The sequence below is a fragment of the Sciurus vulgaris genome (genome assembly GCF_902686455.1).
Source record: "Sciurus vulgaris genome assembly, chromosome: 3".
In the NCBI taxonomy this organism is placed as follows: Eukaryota; Metazoa; Chordata; class Mammalia; order Rodentia; family Sciuridae; genus Sciurus; species Sciurus vulgaris.
This window is the reverse complement of record NC_136463.1, coordinates 21,118,920-21,139,551: the sequence shown is the minus strand read 5'-3', so window position 1 is coordinate 21,139,551 and position 20,632 is coordinate 21,118,920. Positions and strand designations below refer to the sequence as shown.

The 20,632-nt window shown below is 54.4% G+C and overlaps 3 protein-coding genes across 4 annotated transcripts; 1 reads left to right on the top strand and 2 right to left on the bottom strand.

Moving 5' to 3' along the window:
- Positions 1-1,186: 1,186 nt before the first annotated feature.
- DHX58 (DExH-box helicase 58) lies at positions 1,187-9,879 on the bottom strand. Its single transcript, XM_079133224.1, has 12 exons — positions 9,518-9,879; positions 9,098-9,299; positions 8,581-8,771; positions 7,461-7,577; positions 6,786-6,912; positions 6,435-6,626; positions 5,291-5,544; positions 4,657-4,806; positions 4,409-4,570; positions 3,473-3,663; positions 2,128-2,224; positions 1,187-1,826 (listed from the first exon to the last, which is right to left on the bottom strand). Exons 1-12 carry the CDS (start codon positions 9,683-9,685, stop codon positions 1,641-1,643), a joined length of 2,037 nt encoding a protein of 678 aa, XP_078989350.1. The 5' UTR covers positions 9,686-9,879; the 3' UTR covers positions 1,187-1,640.
- An 850-nt stretch (positions 9,880-10,729) lies between these two features.
- Positions 10,730-18,590, bottom strand: KAT2A (lysine acetyltransferase 2A). Of its 2 annotated transcripts, none has more exons than XM_079132375.1 (18): positions 18,180-18,590; positions 17,920-18,043; positions 17,436-17,581; positions 17,234-17,323; positions 16,756-16,937; positions 16,479-16,670; positions 15,477-15,583; positions 15,166-15,276; positions 14,941-15,077; positions 14,653-14,861; positions 14,291-14,417; positions 13,048-13,158; positions 12,496-12,639; positions 12,103-12,217; positions 11,972-12,008; positions 11,828-11,891; positions 11,608-11,692; positions 10,730-11,475 (listed from the first exon to the last, which is right to left on the bottom strand). In XM_079132375.1, the coding sequence occupies exons 1-18, from the start codon at positions 18,516-18,518 to the stop codon at positions 11,282-11,284; spliced, it is 2,514 nt and encodes an 837-aa protein (XP_078988501.1). In that variant the 5' UTR covers positions 18,519-18,590; the 3' UTR covers positions 10,730-11,281. The 2 variants fall into 2 exon arrangements, with proteins under 2 accessions (XP_078988501.1, XP_078988502.1); XM_079132376.1 differs by having other exon boundaries at positions 14,941-15,080; positions 18,180-18,580.
- Positions 18,591-18,899: 309 nt separating this feature from the next.
- Positions 18,900-20,578, top strand: HSPB9 (heat shock protein family B (small) member 9). The gene has a single exon (XM_079132001.1). It carries the CDS (start codon positions 19,758-19,760, stop codon positions 20,232-20,234), a length of 477 nt encoding a protein of 158 aa, XP_078988127.1. The 5' UTR covers positions 18,900-19,757; the 3' UTR covers positions 20,235-20,578.
- The last annotated feature ends 54 nt before the right edge of the window (positions 20,579-20,632 follow it).

Sequence of the window (20,632 nt, the reverse complement as noted above, 5' to 3'; positions counted from 1 at the left end):
TTCCATCTATGCCGAGGCAAGACCAAGGAAAAAGCAGGAGGGAAGCAGGTTAGATGATGGGAAGGACTGTCATCCTGCTGTCCCATCTCTGCCCTAGTCTCCTCCCTTCTTCTGAAGGTGACTTTTGCCTGCTGGGCCTCTTACTACAGAAATAGCCCTTTCCCTGAAGAATCAACCTAGATCTTGCCTTTTTTTTCTTATTAAAATGAGAACAAAAAATTTAGGCCTTTGTAATTTTCCCCACCCCCATGCCTACCTGAGCCCCCCTCACATCCTGGATCTCTACCTCTCCCTGGCCCAGGGAGGATGACCTGAGGGGACCGTTAATTCTGTTATGGGGGTAGAGGGGGAGGAAGGACTCACATACTTGATAGGCCCCAACTTTATTAGACTGTTTCATGTCTCCCCTTCTTCCCCAAAGCTGGGGATGGAACCCAGGGTCTCTTGCAAGTGCTGTACCATTGAGCCACACCCCTAGGCCCTTAGACAACTGCTGCTCCTTCTGAATGAGGCTATATGACACCCACTGAAGAGGACTCTTTTGACACTAAAATTACGAACAAGCAGATCGCTGTCTAGGGAGGAGGAGCATTATAATGGGGAATGAGGATATGAGGACACTTATAAGGGTGTAGTGGCTATGTTCGGATTTTTTTTTTTTTTTAATACTGGGGATCTAACCCAGGGGTGCTTTACCACTGAGACACATCCCCAGCCCTTTTTAAAATTTTAATGCAGGTTCTCAGTTGCTGAGGGTCTTGCTAAGTTGCTGAGGTTGGCCTCCAACTTGTGATCCTCATGTCATCCTCCCAAGTCACTGGGATTACATTTGAGGACCACTGTACCCAGCTGTTCGTATCTTGATTATAGAGAGGCATATGTGTTAAAACAGAAAAGTGCACACTCTAATATGTGCAGTTTGTTTCCCATCAATTATACCTCAACCAAGTTAATTTTAAACCACACATGGCCAGGTGTGGTGGCACCCACCTGTAATCCTAGCAGCTCAGGAGGCTGAGGCAGGAGGATTGCAAGTTCCAAGCCAACCTCAGCAACCTAGCTGGGGCCCTAAGCAACTCAGAGAGACTCTGTCTCTAAGTAAAATATAAAGTGGGCCAGGGATGTGGTCCAGTGGTAAAGCCCCCCTGGGTTCAATCCCTGATACCAAAACAAAATAAAATACCACACATTTTCTATCCCATTTTCCCATTTTATTTTTAACTTATGAGGAGCCATCAGAAAACAAATGGCTTTGGCAGGGAAGAAACATGATTCCTAGGACAGTATGGCAATTCTCCTGCCTCCATTTCCTCAACTACATCCAGTGCAAATGAGTGTGTGCGTGAGAGAGAGGGTGGGGGAAGCAAGGGAGGAGTAAGTAAGGGGGGAGGGAGAGAGTGAACATGTGTGGGCACATGGGCCTGGGGCTGAGCTGTGGCCTACCAGTTGCTTCCTCATTGTGGGATCCGAAGCCAGCCGGGGTGCCCAAGGGTTCTTCTGTGGCTGGTCAGCACAGGGCCCAGGGCTGGTGACTCAGGAAGGAGAGGCTTGGACCCAGGCTTTCCCCAGAGAAAGACGATGGCTGCTGTGGACTCTACTGCCCCCTGCAGCCTGAGCCAGACATTGCAGTGATGAGGTGGTCATTCCAGGGAAAGGTCAGACAGACCCTGGGCACAGTCTTGCAGGATGTTGATGTCAGCCACTGGGAAGGGCACTCGGGACCACTTTTTGGCCTGGATTCGCCCTTGAGGGGTCTCCAGCAGCATGCTGCGGACTTTGAGTGCCGGCAAGTTCACTGACTTGTAGATCATCTGCAGACCCCAAACCTGGGGGTGGGACAGAGTACAGAGTCTGGGTCTCTGCCTCATACTGGGCTCCTCTCCTCAAGGTGGAGTTGTGTGTTAGTCCTGCCTCCCCCTGAGGTAGGGAGTTAGAACCCCCGTCACAGTGTGGACTCCCTTAGACAGGGGCGAGACCATCGTCCTCAGACTGGGAGCTTCTGGGCAGGGCTGGCTCCCCGCTCCTAATGAGGGCTCCCTGAGGGCAGAGGCTAGGCCTTGTGCCATTTGAGGGCTTTTGAAGGAGGACTGAGAGCTCTGGGGTCTGGGATGTGGCCCAAGCACTTACCTCCCCACAGTTCCTGCAGCTAATGGTACCCCCCGGTCTCCAGTCCTTAAAGACTCTGTCAATGACCACGGGCTCCCGGGAGACAGTATAGTAGATCCTGGAGGGGAATGGGAGTATGGGAGTGGCCACAGCCCTCATGGACTCACTATGCCCCAGACCTCATGCCCTCCAGTTGACTGAGCTTCTGCCTGGGTCTTAAACCTTCCTGCCTATCAAGAGGCACAGACTTCTCAGGGCCAGGGAATCCAATCTTCAATAAGTTCTGCCTGTGTGGCTTCCATTCCATTCCCCTCTGCCCAAGTTCAGGCCTCGGCATTCCCCACTGGATGATTTCAAAGTCTAAGGAACCTCCTACTTCCATCTTTATTCCCAACCCCACCAACTGCAAAGGAATCTTCTCTTGCTCAGAATCCATCCAAGACTCCTTACTTTGCCTCCTGGACAAAGCCTGAACTTTCAAGCCCCACCTTCAACATCCACCCTGGGCAGGGCTTTCTGCTTTCCAAATCTCATCACTTACGGTCCCTTCTACTCAGGTCAACTGGAATTACTGCCATCACCCCTGTCCAGTGTCTCTGGTCTTGCCACATTCAAACCCAATCCATCCTCCAAGACCTATTTAAAATGCTACCTCCTCAAATGAGGGAACCTGTGTGAAGATCCTTGGCAGGGTGTCCTGGCATACAGCAGGCACCTAATGAATACTAAATGGGTAGAGGCTGGGGCAAGGTTACCCCCTGGGAGACACAGGGTGTGGGATGACTCAGAGCAATGGCTCAGGACAATCTAGCCTCTCCTTCCTCCCTGCTTTTTGAGCTTGGGTCTCTATCTTGACCAGACTGACCTTGAACTCTTGGGCTTAAGTGTTCCTCCTGCCTTAGCTTCCAGAGTAGCTGGGACTACAGGTACATGCCACCATGCCTGGGCAGCCAGGCTCTCTTGCTGTCCTCAGAGTAGGTAGGACCGTGGGGTCAGTTTGTGGCCAGTCAACATGTGGCATGCATCCCGAATTCCAGTTCTTAATCTTGGCAGCCATGGAAGTTGGGCAAGTCATTTAGCCTCTCTGGGTCTCAATTTTCTCACTTGTAAAATGGGGTGGGGATAAACTTGTCTAACCAGACTACTGAGAAAGTGCAAAACCAAGCAGGGCACAGTGGAGCATGCCTGTAATCCCAGCTACAAGGGAGCCTGAGGCAGGAGGATCACATGTTCGAGTCCAGCCTGGGCAACTTAGCAAGACCCTGTCTTAAAATTTAAAAGGTTCTTTAGCTTTTCAAGGCACTGTCTGGATAGAAGTCCTCCATCCCACACCTCCCTCCTTCTCATCCCCTTCCACAGGTCTCACGAGAAGTTGGGGTTCACGTTGACGTGGTGGGTGCCCTCCACTTTCCGCAGGTCACTCCCGTGGCCCACTGCCACCATACAGTTGATACAGAGTAGTTGCACATGCTCCGCTGGGAACTGCTGCCTCCGACTCTCCTGTAGGGCAGCCCGGGCTGCTCGCTTGACCAGGGCAGCCCGCTGCAGATCCCGGATCTGGGAAAGGGACACCAGGGCAGAGTTGGGGCCCAAGAGACCTGACTCCAGGAATGTTCCCAGGGGCCTAAGGACTCCTCAGATAATTTATACCCAGGAAGAATTTGCCTTAACCTTCCCAGGAACTTTTCTGTTTTTTTTTTTTTTTTTTTTAATGGTGCTGGTGATTGAACCCAGGGCCTTGTGCATGCTAGGCAAGCACTCTATCAACTGAGCTATATCCCCAGCCCCCCAGGAATCTTTTGAAACCCTCTGAGAAAAGTTTTAGGGGGAGAGGGGAAGAATGTTGGCGGGCAAGCCTCCATACTGAATCTGTCCCCTCTTTCCAGGATTTCATGCAAAGCTGCTTCTTGAATCTGTCATGGTCCATTATTAATAATTATGCTGGGGCAACAGGAGCAAACAGGACCACCCTGGACAAGGCTGCCTCTGGGAAGTTGACACCAGTCCTGATTCTGGGCTTGCCTCGTGCATGTGCCTTTGCTTCCCTCCCTGCCCGATTCTGGAAGGACTCTCACAGATTTGCAAAGCGTCGGAGGTAAAGAAATGATAATCCTCAGACCTGGCGTGTTCTGGAGGCCCTTTGGAGACAGCCACCCCCAACCTCTACCCTTTTCTCAGTGATCCAAACCTCCCCCTGGTGATGAAGGCTAGCTGAGAGGAAGAGAACACCGGGAAGTGTGTGTGGGTAGAGCCCTGCCAGGTGGATTCCCACAGCCTGTCCCTCCCCAGACAGCCCACAGACCTTGGCCTGGTACTCGGCCTGGTCCATCCTCTGCACAGTGGCCACTGCCTGCTCCATCAGAGCCTCCAGTGCCTCATTGGTCAATTCCCTCTGTAGCTCCCGACTGCCCTCTGTTGCCACAAATGAGTACACACTCTGACCAGCCCGCGCCCGGCCCCGTGCCTGGAGAGAAAGATGAGCAGAAGGCCTGAGTGGGCTGGGTCGCACTGGATCCTGAGAGGGCTGTTGAGAGGGTGGGGTCTGCACACCTGGACCATGGAGATTTCATTGGTCAGGAGCCCATAGCGCACAACCACACTGCACTGGGCTATGTCCAGCCCCTCCTCTGCCACACTTGTGGCCACCAGAAGGTTCAAGGTGCCAAATCGGAACTTCCGGATCACTTCTTGCTGGTCCCTCTGTTGGAAGATGAGGAGGATGCACACTGGTGGGTTTAGGCCCTTCTACCTACCTACCAGGGCAGCCTCTCCTGGTACAGCCCTTTCACTATCTTGGTCTGTCTCCCCTAGAATCCAAAAACCTTCCTCTATCCCAAATGCCCCAGATCTTGCCCATTTTTGCAGGTGACTATCCAATCTCTATCTCCCCTTCTACCCTAGGAACTCCCAGGCACTGTTCTCCCACAAAAGACCCCTAAGTCCCTGTTCCTCTTCCCCGAGGAACTACATCACCCACTTCTTTCCCCATGTGTCCCCAAGCCCCTGCCCCTGCCCCAGGGTCTCCCACACTGAGGGTACCTTCAGCACCAGGGATCTCCGTGTTTGCTGCAGCTCTCTTCCTGGAGATACTCAAGCTCCCTCTCCCCTATGGTCGCCCTGGCCCCATCCCCGCCCGTCCCTAGAGAACACGGGCAACTCCAGCATCATTCTCCAAAGCCCCTACCTGGGTCATGTGGGTGGTCTGGCTGCTGTTCCCAGCTCCAATCAGCATCTGAGCCCTGATGTCCACTGTCTGCAGGCCGGGCTGCTGCTGGAGCCAAAGCAAGAGGGAGTGAGCGCTCTGGCGGGTTCGGGTGAAGATGATGCCCCGGGGCCTGTCAGTTCTTCCGAACTGCTTCAGCAGAATCTGTTCTAGCTTCTCCAGTTTTGGGTTTTTGGGGCCATGAGTTGCCAAGTGGGTCAGTATATCCTTGTGACCTGCAGATAACCCCAAAACAGAGGCACAGGGCTCAAATCTGGGAGGAGGTAGAGGTCTGGGGAAGGCGGTGCTCACAGGTATAGGACTGCAGAGTGGGGGTGGGGTACAGGGAAGGACACCTGCTTCTGTTCATTCCCTGCGAGGAATATACCCAAAAATCATACTTAAAGACACCTCTGTCAGGCCTATTTTCAAGACCAGCCTTGCACAGGGCTGTTAAGTACATAATCTTTTGCCCACAGACCTCTGGCCAGCACCCCTCCTCAACTCAACTACCAGACCATTTTTTTTTTTCTTCTTTTTAAATATTTCTTAGTTGTCAATGGATCTTGTCTTATTTATTTATATGCGGTGCTGTGGATCGAATCCAGAGCCTCACACATGCCAGGCAAGTGCTCTACCCCAGCCCACCACTGAGGTTTTCATGACCTCTGCTACCCAGACTGACTTGACCTGGCTTTCTTGACCCCAGACTGTGCTGAGGCTTCCAACCTTAAATTTCACTGACTTCAGTTTTGCTTTCTCAGTCTAAAGGAAACCACACGCCCCAGATTTTCAGGGACCACCTCCAATTAAACGGTTTCTAAAATGTCTGTCAAAATATGAGTTGTTGGGGCTAGGGAGATAGCTCAGCTGGTAGAGTGCTTGCCTTGCAAGCACAAGGCCCTGAGTTCGATCCCCAGTACCACAAAAAAAAAAAAAAAAAAAAAAAAAAGAGTTGTTTTTTAAAAATACACAAACCTTCACAAATGAGAAAATAAACCTGTCATACCCATGGGCCTTGGATTTTAGTTAGAAAAGTAGGGTCCCCAGCACCTCTCCAGCTGTGTTGGTGCCTGCCCTGGCTGGTCTCTGACCCTTGGTCCAGTTCCGAACCTCTGTGCCTCACCATCGAACAGGGCCAGCAGCAAGCGCTCAGCACGCAGGATCTGGGTTTTAGTGGCGCGTTCCCTGTGGTAGAAATCCTGCAAAGAGGCCAGGGCGTCGACTGCGCGGACAGTGTCATGGATGAGCAGCGCGTCATTGTAGCGCCGCAGGTGAAGGGCATACACCCGTCGCTGCTGCAATCCTGCCTCAGCAGCTGTGGGTACGGGGCGCAGGGTCAGAGCTGCCCCAAGGCTCCGCCCAGCAGATCCCCTCCCATCTAGACCCCGCCTTTGAGCGGCTAAGCTCCGCCCTAAAGTGTCCCACCCCCAACCAATCCAATAACCATGCCCTCCGCTCAAGCGGCCAGTCTCACCAGACTTGCTCAGCTCCACCACCTGCTGTTCGTACATCTGAGTTCCAAAGTCCCGGCTCAACTCTGGCATCTCCAGGTGGTCGTGGATTTGATCCATGAGTTTCTTTAGCAAATCCCCAAATGGGTCCTGTGCAAGACGAGTAAGTGTGTGAGGAGACTCCCTTACACAATGGAGAGATGGACACCCAGTAGGGGATCCCACCCTGGTCTGTTTTATCTAAGGGGTGAACATTCCAGCGTGGGGAGTGGGACTGAAGTGTGGAGCCCTGGCTGGAGGCAGGGACCAGGTGTCTGGACCCAGCTCCTGCTCTCTCACCTACTGTGCACCCTTGTCCTCTGGTCTGGGCACAGTGATGCCTAGTCCTTGTCCAGTTCTATCATAGTGTCACTAATGAAAGAAAGAACTTGATACAACCTCAGTGCAAAGTGTCTTGGCTTCACAGTTTGCAGAGCAACTCATGACACGCCTAGGGCTTTGCTGATGGCCTCAGTGCCATCTGAGCCAATCGGAACAGCAGGCTGTGGGTATGGGCTGTATCTGCCCCACTGCACAGAAAGTGGAGGCTCAAAGACATGAGACCTGAAGTCCCAGAGCTAGTGAGGGTGGAGTTGGTGCACAAACCTAGGTTCCCTAATTTCACCTCAGACCCACTCTGCACCTCTCCCCCCACATACCTGGCTGCGCCTGTGGCAGAGGTCGTACTGCTTGCATGTCTTTGGACTCTGCTCCTGCAGCTGGGAGCGGTATTTCTCAGGTGACATGATGCGCCATGTATCCAAGTTAGCACAGAGCTGGAGGCAACAGAGAAGGCTTCACTGGAAAAGCGGGGGGTGGGGGGGGTGGGGGGGTGTCTATAGGGACAATGAGCAGAACTTTTGAGGCAGGATGGGTCCCAGCTGAAGACAGGAGAGCCCCAAGCAGGGTCATGGGGGGGGTTCATTCTTCAACATGAGATTTACTTCAACAAATGTTTTGTTTGCCCTCTCTGTGGTGCCAATATTCTAGGCACTGGGAATAGAGGAACTTAGGTTGGGATGGGAGAGGTTACTAAACCTTTGAAGAATATTAGAATGAAAGGATGTTTTAAAAAAAAAAAAAAAGAATTTCAGTATTAACAAGCGCTGAAGAGACTAAAGCTGGATGGTATGATAGAAAGCATGGGGATGATCGGGGAGACTACGAAGAGTGACACAAGCTGTTCAGTGGCCAGACGCAGTGGCGTACGCCTGTAATCCCAGCTACCCAGGAGGCTGAGGCAGAAGAGTCACTAGTTTGAGGCCAGCCTCAGCAATTTAGCAAGACCCTGTCTCAAAATTTAAAATAAATAAAAAATGAAAAGGGCTGTAGTTCAGTGGCAGAGTGCCCCAGAGGTCAATTCCCAGGGTGGGGTGAGGGTGGGGCGAGGGGGAAGTTGCTGGGTGAATCAGAAGATATCAGATGGGGTCAGTTCAAGGAGCCCATTCCTGGCCAAAAGGATGGGACGTGTGGAAGTCTGGAGATGAGACCAAGGCACAGAAAAAAGGCCAGTGTAGCTGTAGTAGGAGCCCATGGCACATGAGGTTGGAGAGGCAGGCGGGGGCCAGGTCTGCACAGGGGACTTCCTAAATAAACTAGAGAAGCGAGCTTATTCTAAGTGTCTTAGGAAGTCACGGGAGCCTGGACCTTGAGTGAGGAAGTTAGCCTGGACCCGACCATGGGCAGCCTGGGGAAGGCTGTCGGGCATGGGGTATGGGCAGGCAGGGAGGTGCCTGGTGGGTGTGGTGGTGGTGGGAGGGCCACAGGGGCCAAGCTGACCTGCAGGATGTGGTCAATGGCCCCGCTGAGCTTGGAGGCACCACCAGTGCCTGGGGAGGCTGTGAGACCCAGCACCTGGGGTAGGGGCCGTGCCCTCTGCAGCTTATGCTGTAGGTACCGGCTCAGGATGACATTGTAGATGGTGTCCTTGTGCGTGTGGTGACACTCGTCCACCACGATCAGGGAGAAGGCTGGGGGCACATGAGGAAAAGCTGTGACTTCGGTTTGTGCAATCTTTCCTACAATTCGCTTTATTTCACGAAGTTCCCACACCCGCCTGAGAACTCCTTCTCTTCACACCTTGTAGTCGATTCACCTCCCAATTTACAGATTAGTAAACTGAGGTTCAGCTGGGGAAAGGAACGTGCCCAAGGTCCTGTACTGTAGCCAGGTCTGTTTCCACTAGTGTAGGCAGGGTTTGGCAAATGGAAACCACTCACTCCCCGCCCCAAAACTCCCACCACCTGACTCAGGAGCAGCTCAAGTGTATACCCTTTCCCCGCCACCACAGTCTCACCTGTGAGTTCCACGTGCTCCTCCTCCTCAGGGCTGGTCAGTGCAATCTGTAGCAGTTCAGCTGTGCAGATGATCAGGTCATGGCATCGGACCATGTGGCCAAAACCAGCCCGTGGCCCCATGTCCCCACTCAGGGTTGTCATGGTCCAGCGTCCATCCAGCATGCGACTAAACTCCTCACCATGCTGGGTTACCAGATGCACCTAGGTGGAAGGGCAGAGAAAGAGATGGAGAGAGAAAGGTGGATCAACAGCCTGGGGAGTGGATAAGAGGGAAGGTGACACTCAGGACGTGACTGGGTCCTGGACTAGGGTGAAAAAACAGGTGAGCTTACGGGCCACCGCAGCTCTGGAGTTCTGGAGGGGACCAAGAAGTGCCTGGGGAGCTGAGACCCCCACGGCAGGGAGGGTGGATCACTCACCCTATTGACTAGTACCACAACCTTGGCTCCATCCACAGTCTCTAGATGCCTCTTGGCCACATACGCAGCTGCCCGGGTCTTCCCTGCGCCGGTGGGCAGCCATATAATGATGTTCTTGCCCTCCAGGGCAGGCATGATCACCTCCCACTGATAGGGCCGAAGCTCCATTCTGGAATGGCAGGGTGCTCAGATTCCCTGGTTCCCAACCTCACAGGACTCCATTCCACTTGTGGAAGGTGGGGCAAGATACCCTGAGGACCCACCTGGAAACTGACTGCACTCGCCAAGAGGGAGGCCCGAGTAACAGCCTAACCCAGCTCCTAGCCCAGCCTGGTTCTCTGGGAAGCCCTGGAAAGCCCCTCCTGCAGTCGGGGAAAAGGAAACTGAAACTGAGGGGTGGAGTCAGACCAGTTGAAGCCCCGCCCCATCCCTGCTCCGTGGGTAGAATTGTGTGCACCTGGGGGCCTAGAGAAATGTTACAGCTGGGCATGTGGCCCACCGCTGCCTGTGATCCCAGCAACTCTGGAGGCTGAGGCAGGAGGATCCAGGGTTCAAAGCCAGCCTCTGCAATTTAGTAAGGTCCTAAGCAATTTAGTGAGACCCTGTTTCAAAATAAAAATGAAAAGGGCTGGGGACATGCTCAGTGATTAAGCACCCTGTGTTCAATCCCTGGTAGCAAAAAAAAGAAAAAAAAATTACTGAAAGGAAGTGAAAAGAAGGTGCTTTCATTGCTCCTGTGACCTTTACCCTTTGTCCCCACCCCTTTTGTTTGTACTAGGGATTTAACCTAGGGGTGCTTTACCACTGAGTCACATCCCCAGTCCCTTTTATTGAGATAGGGTCTTATTTTTCTTTTTTTTGGAGACAGGGTCTCGAAAAGTTGCTGAGGTTGGCCTTAAACTTGTGATCCTCCTCAGCCTCTGGAGTTCTTGGGATTACAGGTGTGTGTCACTGTGCCCAGCCCTCTGCCATTTTGCAGCCAGCAATAATCATGGGTTCTGAACTCTACTGCCTCTGGCATCTGGACCCGGAACAATCTGGAGTGGGGAAAGAAGGGGCTGCAGCCAGGCAGGTCCCCTCACCACAGAGTACAGGCCTAGACTGGAGGACTTGCTGGGGATGAGTGGTTACGGTTTGCAAGAGGGTACTGGAGGAGCAAAGGTTGGACTGCTAAGTTTGGAACTAGACAAAAGAAACAAGCACACAAATAGAGAAAGAAAAGAGGTATTAAAAAAAAAAAAAAAAAAAGAGCTTTATTGTTCCCTCCAGGGAATTAATGCCAGGGAATGAATGGTCCCCATGCCCCTGACTCCGGGGGACAGACTGACAGAACAATGCAGGGTGAGCCATGGCCCCTCCAGACCGGGCTGACTTCCAACCCCTAAAACCCACTCTGGAGCTACAATTAGCAGTCCTGGTCCTTGAGGAAATAGCCAGCTGGGTCAGGCCTAGGCCTCCACGCCTCCACAGCTCTGTGGGCCACCGGCTGGGCAGAGTGCATGCTCTGGCCACCAGCCCCTCTCTAGGGGTGGGGCCCCGGACCCAGGAGCCATCTCCCCAATGTCAGACACAATCAAGGCTGGGACAGAGCTGCAGGCCTGGGGTGCCTGAGGGTCAGAAAGGCCTGCAGGATCAGGCGCTGGAGGGCCCCTGGCTGGAGTGTCTTCAGCCGAGTTAGGGAGCCCAGCCAGGGCAGCCCAAGGGATCAGATGAGAATCCAAGGTGGAGACACTGCAGGCCACAGCTGCGGTCCAAACTTCGGGCCTACTTATCGATGAGTCCTCCTTCCTTCAGCTTGAAGTAGAAGAACTTCTCTAGCGCACTGGCACAGCGGCAGTACTCGCTGTCTGGGGGGTTGTACTCGCGGCAGTTGGCGATCACTCGCTGCAGGTCAGCCACGAAGAGCTTCCGTGTCACATAATATCGGCTGCGTAGTCGCTCTGTCATGGTCTTCAGGTCTGGGTGGCAGGAGAGGGGGCACACGGTTAAGAGGCCGGGGAGAGTAGCTGGGGCAATTCCCCAGGGCAGGTCCCAGTGAAAGCAGGAGCAGATTTGGGGGCAGAAGCAGGAAAGCGATGGAGGTTCCTCACCAATGGGGAAGCGAATGACCTCGTAGTAGTCAGGGGCCTCTGACTTCTTCACAGGCTCCATGAAGGGCCAGGCACTGGGGTGTGACTAGAGAGAAGAGGTGAGCTGGGGACAGGCCCACTATTACCTTGCCCAACCTGTGACTGCCACCCATTCCAGACTAGATCATGAAGTTACAGCCACTGGTGCAGGGACCCCCAGAAGGGAACCTGGTCGTCCCACCTTGATTTGGGCCAGCAGGTTTTTGAGGGTTGTATACAGCTGGTCAGGGTCCTTCAGTTCCTTGCTGGGATGAAAGATGCCAAGTCTGAGGCTTGGGTCCTTCTGCACACACCCTAATACCCACTCCCTCCACAAAAGACTCACCCCTTCTCCTTCCCCAACGGCTTCCAGCCTGTCTCTCCTGCAAAGCGGGGAGTGAGAGAACATCCCTAAGAACTCCTGTCCATACCACAAGTAGCATGCCCTCCTGCCCCCTCAGTGAGGACCCTGCTCACGAATGCCGGGGACGCTCTCCACAGGGATCTGCCTCACACCCTCCTTAAAGCAGCTGAGCCCGGGGTAGACCTTGCGGATCTGGGCCTGTTTGCGCTCAATCAACTTCTTGATGATCTGAGGGAAGAAAGGGTCTAAGGGGCCAACTCTAGCCCGAGATATTAGCCACCATCCCCATGGCTGTGATCAGAGCCCCCAACAGGAAAAGCCAGGTTGCACTGCCCCTGAATCCAGTATCTCCCAACTTCCCCTAAGAGGCAGGTCAAGAACTAAGACCTGGCCTGACCCCATCTCACATGCACACACGAGCTACCCGTGGCGCACATCTGTACATGCGTGCCTGACCCACCCCATGCATGCCCATGAAAAACCCCATGGATGTGCGTGCATACAACCTCTTTCTGCTTCTTGATGATGTGGGACAGCTCCGTGTAGGGGATCCGGGGATTCAGCTCACACTCCATCAGTGTTGCTCCCTCATAGTCCTTGATATAGCCCAGGTAGCGGCTCTTGGGCACCTTAATGTCCTTGGAGAAGCCCTGGAGGGTGGACAGGTAAGACCCAATCTATCAGCAAGTACTCTCCAACTTTCACTGCCTCCCCAAGAGCACCTGAGGGACAGTGTGTGCCTGGTCTCCTCTCTTGTTCCTGAATCTCCCCAAAGCACAGTGAGGACTGTTTGTCTCCAGAAAGGTTCCAGGTTGGCTGCCCCTTCCCAACTCACCCCCAAGAGCCTCCCAATGCTTCTGGCATGCCCCAGTGGCCCTGTTGAACAAGGAAGCAGCAGGAGGAAGACAGGTAGGAAGGACTTCCTCCAGGTAGAATAGAGACACAAAGGGGCTTGGCTTCCTCTACAGCAGGGGGCTAAACAGAGTAACCCACAGCCCTGGGCAGTGTGGGTAGATGTGGGGAAGGCCTCACCTGCTTTTTTTTTTTTTTTTTTTTACCTGCTTTTTGAAGTAGCCAATAGCGTATTCATCTGCGTAGGTGAGGAAGTAAAGGATGCTGTGCTTGATGTGGTACTCCTTCAGGTGGTTCATCAAGTGAGTGCCGTAGCCCTGAGGGGGACAGTGGGGAGGGCCTGGTGCTGAAGAGGTCTCCCAAGGGTTCAGTAAGTGGTGGAGGTGAGGGGGCAAGCATCTCGGGAAGGAGGTGGGGACAGCCAGGGATCCAAGGCAGGAAGGAGGAAAGGGGATGGCAGAGGATGGGACATTTATGGGAAGAAAAGAAGGTTGCTGGATTTCCAGGTACAGTGCTAACTTTACAGCCCACCTCTCCAAGGAGCAGAGCCCTTGAGACACTTATTATCATCTCCATTTCTTTTTGGGGTGTGGTACTGAGGATTGAACTCTTGGACACTCAACCACTGAGCCACATCCCAGCCCTATTTTGTATTTTATTTAGAGCCAGGGTCTCTCTGAGTTGCCTAGTGCCTAGCTTTAGCTGAGGCTGGCTTTGAACTCTAGATCCTGCTTCAGCCTCCCCAGCCCCTGGGATTATAGGCCTGTACCACCACACCCAGCTCATCTCCATTTTACAAAAGAGAAAACTGAAACTCAACTATATAAGGAAATGCATCTGTCAGTTAGCCAGATGCAGTAGGACCAGGATTCAAAGCCCACACAGCCTGATTTTCAGTCTCTGGGCCTTAGAATGTAGGGAAGAAGAAAGGGGAGTCACAGGGGGCCCGCTTGTCATAGCATTTGACCCTTGAGGAGACCATGTCTCCCATACATCAGGGCCACGCATATCTAGGTTACATAAAACACAAGAATGAGGGACCCTCCCAGTGGGTCTGTTGTGATAATTAAAGGATAGAAACCAGGTGATCTGTGGAACTTCCATAAATTAATTCCCCATGGTACGTAAATGTTCTAGTGAGGAACACAGCTTCACTTAAAAAAGCACCGCTGGCTTGGAGTGTAGCTTAGTGGTAGAGTGCATGGCTAGCATGTCCGGGGTCCTGGATTTCACACTGGGCATTGAAAAGTACTGCTGATTCCTGGGCTCTTTTTGTCAACAGGTGTCCCCTTACAATGCACAAATTACCAAGGTACCGCTGCCACCTTGTGGGTGTGTGAGGAACTGTCTGGTCACTAAAAGGGCTGAGTCTGCTGCAGCACACATATCCTGTCCTCTGACTAGAAGCAGGCGGTGGGAAGAGGCTGGGGTCAGGGGCACTGTCCTCACCTTGACCTGTTCATTTGAGGTGACAGCACAGAAGACAATCTCTGTGAAGCCCTGAGTGGGAAACATGCGGAAGCAGATCCCACCGATGACCCGCCCATCTTTGATCAAGGCCAGAGTCTTGTGCTTCCTAAGAAGAGAGGAGGCATGTCACAGCCCCTCCCTGGCCCCTAGTGCTCCGTAGGTCCCCACAGCCCTGGAGGACTGAGCTGTGGTCAGGGATGGGAACTTAGGAGCAATAATTCTCAAAAGGTTGGGCCTCAGAACTGGGAGGAAGGTGCCCCCCAGTTTTGAGGAGTGGGGAAACCAAGGAGTAGAGGCTCCTGTGTGTGGTGCCCTGGGGTAGGGGCCACCCAGGGACGCACGGGTCAAAGACGAGGCGGGCGATATACTCCTTGGGCATGCGAGGCAGCTGGTGGGAGAAGACATTCTGCAGCCCCACAAGCCAAAGCAACACCCGCCGATTGGCCTTGGGTGTCAGCGAGTTGCCAATGACGTGGAACTCAATGATGCCGCGGCGCTCCTCCAGGCGGGCCGTCTCATCCCGGGCTGCGTTGGCTGACAGCAGGCTTGTCTAGATAGAGCAAGGGAGGTGAACAAGGGCCTCAGGTGGGTGAGGGCTCCCTTCCCCCACAACAGGCCAGGCTGCCCACCTCAGGCCCCAGCATGGCGGCAGGGTCAGTGATGGTCAGCATGACCTCGTTGACTAGCTCCATGGGGATGTCACCCATCACACGGAGTCGCTTGGCATCCTCAAGAGTCAGGTTCTCTGGAAGCTTCCTCTTCTCACCTGCTGAGGAGGTTGGCAAGGTCACCCAGAGATACAAAGGCTGAAGGAGGGGTGAGAAAAGGTCAGAGGCCAGGGGTCAAGTACCCACCTGGCATGGGCTCGGCCCCTGCAGAATCCAGACTCAGGGAGCTGTTGCTGCCCCCACCCATGGTGGGGCTGAAGATGGGGGTGCTGGGAACAACCGCTGCACTGACTGTAGCTGAGAGAGAGAAAATATCAGGGACAGGGAAGTGTTGGCAGGTCCCTCAAAAGAACATAGGCCCTCCCAGCCTCCAGCTGAGACTGTCCACATTTTCCCTCGGCTGCCATTCCGAGTTCTTCTACCCCACAGGAAGAGGGGAGCTTCCTTCAGTCAGGAAGGCCAAGAGGAGACCCTGTAGGGGCTACTGTGCCACATACCTGGCCGGGGCACCAGCTGTGTCCCTTCTGAAGGTGGCATGGTGAAGCCTGACTCCCAGATAGGAGAGTTTGCCCCGTAGATCTCTTCCTCGAGCATGGACAGGAATCTGCGCAGAGGGTACAGACTGTCCCACAACTCTGTCCTCCAACTCAGGTGCAGCCTGGGTCAGGCTCCAGAGGGACTGGAGACCAGCCAGACAAAACCTGCTCTCCGGGGGCTGGGAGCCTGAGAGAGAAGACAGCCTCCGCCCTCTGGGAAGCCCTAGTTGGAAGGGGGAGACACAGCCCCCTGCTTCCTCTAATTGAAGGTAAGAGGACAGGACACACCCAGGGCTGGGATCAGAGATCCAGTTTTGCCATGATGGGCAGCACAGGGAGACAGGGTCTGAGCTGATGCCATCCTGTGCTGCATGGTCAAGCAGGGCACCATGTCACCTGAGTCCCCTCACTCCCCTTAATATCAAATGAGCTGAGAATCCACTCCATCTTGCCACCTCCTGTTCCCAACTGGTGGCAGGAGGGGCACTAGAGGGCCAGGATTAGTCAGCAAAGGCTTTTTGAACAGAAGAGCTGTGAGCCAGGTTAAAAAGGGAGGAAGGTGTGGCAGAACGGAGGCAAGTTTACAGAAACGACTAGAACAGAGGTGGGAACTGGTTTCACCTCAAGCATAAACTCTGGTTTCTTGCAATGCTGTGGTGGGAAGGATTCTGAGGCTGTGTCCAGGCGCCCATGGGAAACAATTAGTAACATCTACAAGGAGTGTGGGAGGGGGTAGCGTTAGCTCGGGCCATGTACCTGCCATCCCCAGACTAGTACGTGCAAAGGCAAATACTAGCAAGTTGCTTCTGGGCCATGGGCAAGTCTGCCAGGTAGACGCCCAGATCCCAGAAGGCCCATGGAGGGAGAGGAGGGAGCAATCCAGGAAGCCTTCCTGGAAAAAAGGGGACAACAGCGAGGATGTGAACTTGAGGCAAAACCCCGACAGGCCAGACTGAGCCTTACTTGGGAAAGTGAGTGAGGATGAGGGTCCTCTTCTCAGGCACCAGCTTGTCCTTTTCCACTCGGAACTTTTCCAGCAGTTGTCGGCGAGTAACAGTGAAAATGGACCGTAGAAGGCTTCGCCCAAAGACGTGGGTGGTCTCATAGCGGGGGAGGCTATCGCAGCTCTGGGGCACGTGGCAGTAACAGAGCCATCTGGAGGTAGGGGGTTGGTAGGTGAGGGTGGGAACAACTGAACCTGGTTCACAAGCCTCCCCCATGAGTGTATGGCTGGACCTACCTGGTGTAATTGACCTTGTAGGTAGCCACATCCTCTGACTGGGACCTCTGCCGAAACTGGGCAGGTGTCTCAAGCTTCCAGTAGTTAAGGCAGAGCAGGAACATCTTTGAGAGCTCGAACATTGTCTGCCGCTCTCGGGGAGCCAGGTGACTAAACTTGTACTGCACAAAGTTCAGCACACCCTGAGAAGTGGGGTAGGGGGATGAAACCGGAAGGAGGCATGATCAGCCAGCAGGGGCTTCTCACCCAAATAAAGATGTTCCAGGAGGGTAGGGACAAGGCTCTCCTCTCACTCTGACTCTCTGTGAAGAGACACTATGCTCCTCCCTATCCCCATGCCTACCCCGAGGTTAGCGCAGGACATACACCTCTATGAACCTCTCCCCTGTTCTCAGCTTGAGGAGGATGGAGGGCAACAGAGGCTCCCCACTCTTTCAAGCTGTCCCCAATTCTCCTCTTACCACCTTCCCCGTCCCACCTGCTCAATGTTAGGCTTCTCAAATGGAGGGCTGCCCAAGGACCCCTCCACCACAGGCCGGGTCATCTGCAGGATGCATTTCCGCAGGAGCTAGAGGGAAGAGAAAAAGGGGAACAGAGGGCAACAGAGCTTAGAGCTGTGGACCCTCCACACAGAAATGTGTCACTTCCTTCACTCACACCTTCATTCCCTGAAAGCTCACCTTGAAGAGGTAGAAATAGACCTGCTTGGTATCTGTGTCTTCCTCCTTATGAACAGACATGAACAGATTCTCCACGTCCACAACCATCCCCAGCAGTCGATTAATCTCATCCTCTGATACATTCTCCAGGTGGGACACATGGTCAGCTTCAAGATGGACAGGTGATGAATTTGGGGAAAATGTATAGAAAACAGGGCTTCCTGCACGTCTTTCCAACCAGCCACGATACACCCTTACTCCCTCCACCCAGTGTGGCCAACACTGAGACTGAATACCCTTATATTAGTTTTTGGGTGGTCCCTGCCTCTTCTTGTCTGGGCAGATTTCCTTTCTCCTTGCTTGAAGCACACACACCACAAACCTAACCCCTTTTGAGGTGGGATCTCTGGTTTTTCTAAGAGGCTTTGTGGCTTTTAAGTCACCTGTCCAAACAGGACCCTGTACCTGCCCTCCACCCCAGCTCCCAGGGTGCTGCCTGCCTTACCCAAGGGGTGTTCACAGCTGCGGCACAGCTCGCTCAGGTTGGCAGCTGGCTGCTGCAGGTCCATGCGGGGTGCGGTGGGGGGCTTGGGGTTTTTCCAGCCATTACACTTGCAGGTTTCATTGGCCTGGAGGCAGAAGGATCAGGTAATGGCGCTGTACCGGTGGAACTGAGGCAGATTGGCATCCAGAGCTTTGCCCCCATTTCCACCGGAGCCCTGGGATGCCCCAAGCCCCGCCCCTTCAAGTAGGCCCCGCCCCCACCTTGCAAGCCGAGAAGACCCCTAGTTTCTCAAGCTTCTTGGCACGCGGCAGACCCCGGACTTGCGCCTTCCTCTGGCTGGCACGCTGCTGCTGGCTCAGGCCAGGTCGAGCCGGATCCCCCCCGCTCCCAGTTCCCCCACTTCCCACCCCGGGCCCCCCAGTCCCTGTGCTCCCGGCTGGGGCTGCAGCTGGAGCGGGGGCTGGTGCCGGAGTGGGAGCCGGAGTCGGGGCTGAAGCTGGGCTGGGCGCAGGAGTCGGAGTTGGGGCAGGGGCTGGGGAATGAAGGGGCCGGGGCTGCGCGGCCGTGGCCGGGGTCGGGGCCTGGGAAGGTTCCGCCATGGCCTCCCCAGCAGCGGAGCGGCGCCGCGGTCCCAGCCCTAGGGCCGCATGGGCAACCGGCACGCAGTGCGCAGGCGTCGCTGCGCCGGCGCACGACGGGAGTTGTAGTCTTCCCCGGCCGCTCCCCGCTGCCTCTGCTTTCCAGACTTTTCTGTCTTGTCTTTTGGTCCAGGACAGCGACGTGAGGCCCCAGCGAGCACCCCAGATTGACTGCTCCTCACTTGCAATTTTTCTTGAAGGTATCTGGGTAGTCACAGTTCCTGTCTTCTTGGGGACCAGGAGCATTCCAGAACACTGGCACCTGTTTGGGTGATTTGTGTGTTCTGCCCCTCCCAAGCCCACAGTCACAGTCTTAGGCCAGGTCTGCCCCCGCTGAACGACCTGCTCCACCTAGCTCCAGACACAGAATTGCGGCTATGGCGATTAAATGTAGCAACAGTTCAACATCTCGTGCTGTGTGATGGTGATACGGGTGTTAGTTTTGTGACAGCTGAACCCTTTTGTACACTTTTGTTGTTACACTTCAACAAAGAATTTTTTATTAAAATGCTGAGCATCAGAGGCACAGCACCGGCCACGGCAGTCATGAAGAAGGCTACTAAGTGGGGATGAGGCAGAGGAGGGCTCAGGGCTCAAGGGGGCTAAAACCTCCCCAGGAGGGAGTCTTTTTCTTTGTGATCTTCATCTTTATGGTCCCAGAGCCAGAGAGATGTCCACCTCCCTCTCCATGTGTCAGCGCCGGATTGTACATGGTCAGGGAAAAGCAGGGAAGGGCAGAAAGTTCCCTCTGCCGACTCTGCTCAGGGAACAATTCTTGCCACAGGCCTGGTTCTTAGAGGACAGAATAGCCCCCTCTTCTAGCCCTGAGACTAATCTGATCTGTGCTTTGCGTGGGTGACCACAAGGGAGTCAGGATCCTAGCTCTTGTAGTTCGATCCAATTCTGTCACAGCCCTGGTCCTCTCAGGCAGATGGGGAGGGTCTACGGAGGGACAGGGTTCGGGATAAAAGCAGCCTCGGTTGACACACCGACCCTTGGAGATAGGACGGGCACAGCAGACCCCAAAGTAGACCTTGGCAGCTGCGAAGAGAACCAAGTTTGGTGGTGTAGAACTCAGCAGGGCTGTGGAGAGATGGGGGTCACGTGAGGCACTTCCTCTTACGCGCGTGCGCACCTGCCCCCTAGCCCTGAGCTTTGCACTTAGAGCCTCGCGCCCTTCAACAGCAGTTGCTCACTCGGATGCAGCAGGTCAGTAACAGTTTCTCCAGCCAGAGCCGGGTGGCCCCCCAGTGTACCAGCGTGGCCCTCGCTGAACGTAATCAGGTGTCCACGCTGCCGGTGCGGCTGCTCAGGGATGATCAGGTTGCTGTGCAGGGAAGTGACCATGCTAAAAGTTTCCAAATGAAGATGGATGCTCATGGCTTCGCCCCTGAGGAGCTGGTGGTGCAGGTGGACGGCCGAAGCCTGATGGTGACTGGCCAGCGGCAGATAGAGAGTAGCGACCCAGTTGGGGGCGGTTACCGCCTGGAGCAGAAGGTGCACCGGCAAATGCAACTACCTCCGGGCCTAGATCCTACCGCCATGACCTGCTGCCTGACCCCTTCTGGCCAACTGTGGGTCCGAGGCCAAACCCGAGTGCGGCACCCTCCTGAAGCCCAAACAGGATCATCAAGTCGCAGAAGCCGTGGCTCTAAGAAGGGTTCCAACCTAGCCTGACCTAGTAAACAACAACCGTGGTGTGCAGCAAACTTGTCTCCTGTCTTTCCTGGGGATGACGTCAGAGGTAGGGGGTTGGAGCTGTACATAGAGGGATGCAGGAGAGGCACCTCCAGATAGTGGTCCACCAAGAATCAGACTTCTGGCCCTGGGAGAAGTAGGAGGAGGCAGTGTGGCCTAACTGCCATCAGCAGTTAGAGCCGGGAGCAACAGAGGGCTGACAGAGCTTAGATGAGAACTGACTCCAGAACTAGTGGAGAGCCCTGAGATCAGGATTGGACCTGGTGTCGGGGCTGTGGTGGAGGACAAAAGTGATGAAGAAAGCAAGGGGCTGCAGACTTGGCCTGTCCAGTCCAACATCCCAAAGGTCATCAGTATTCCTCCCACTTCAGTGAAGA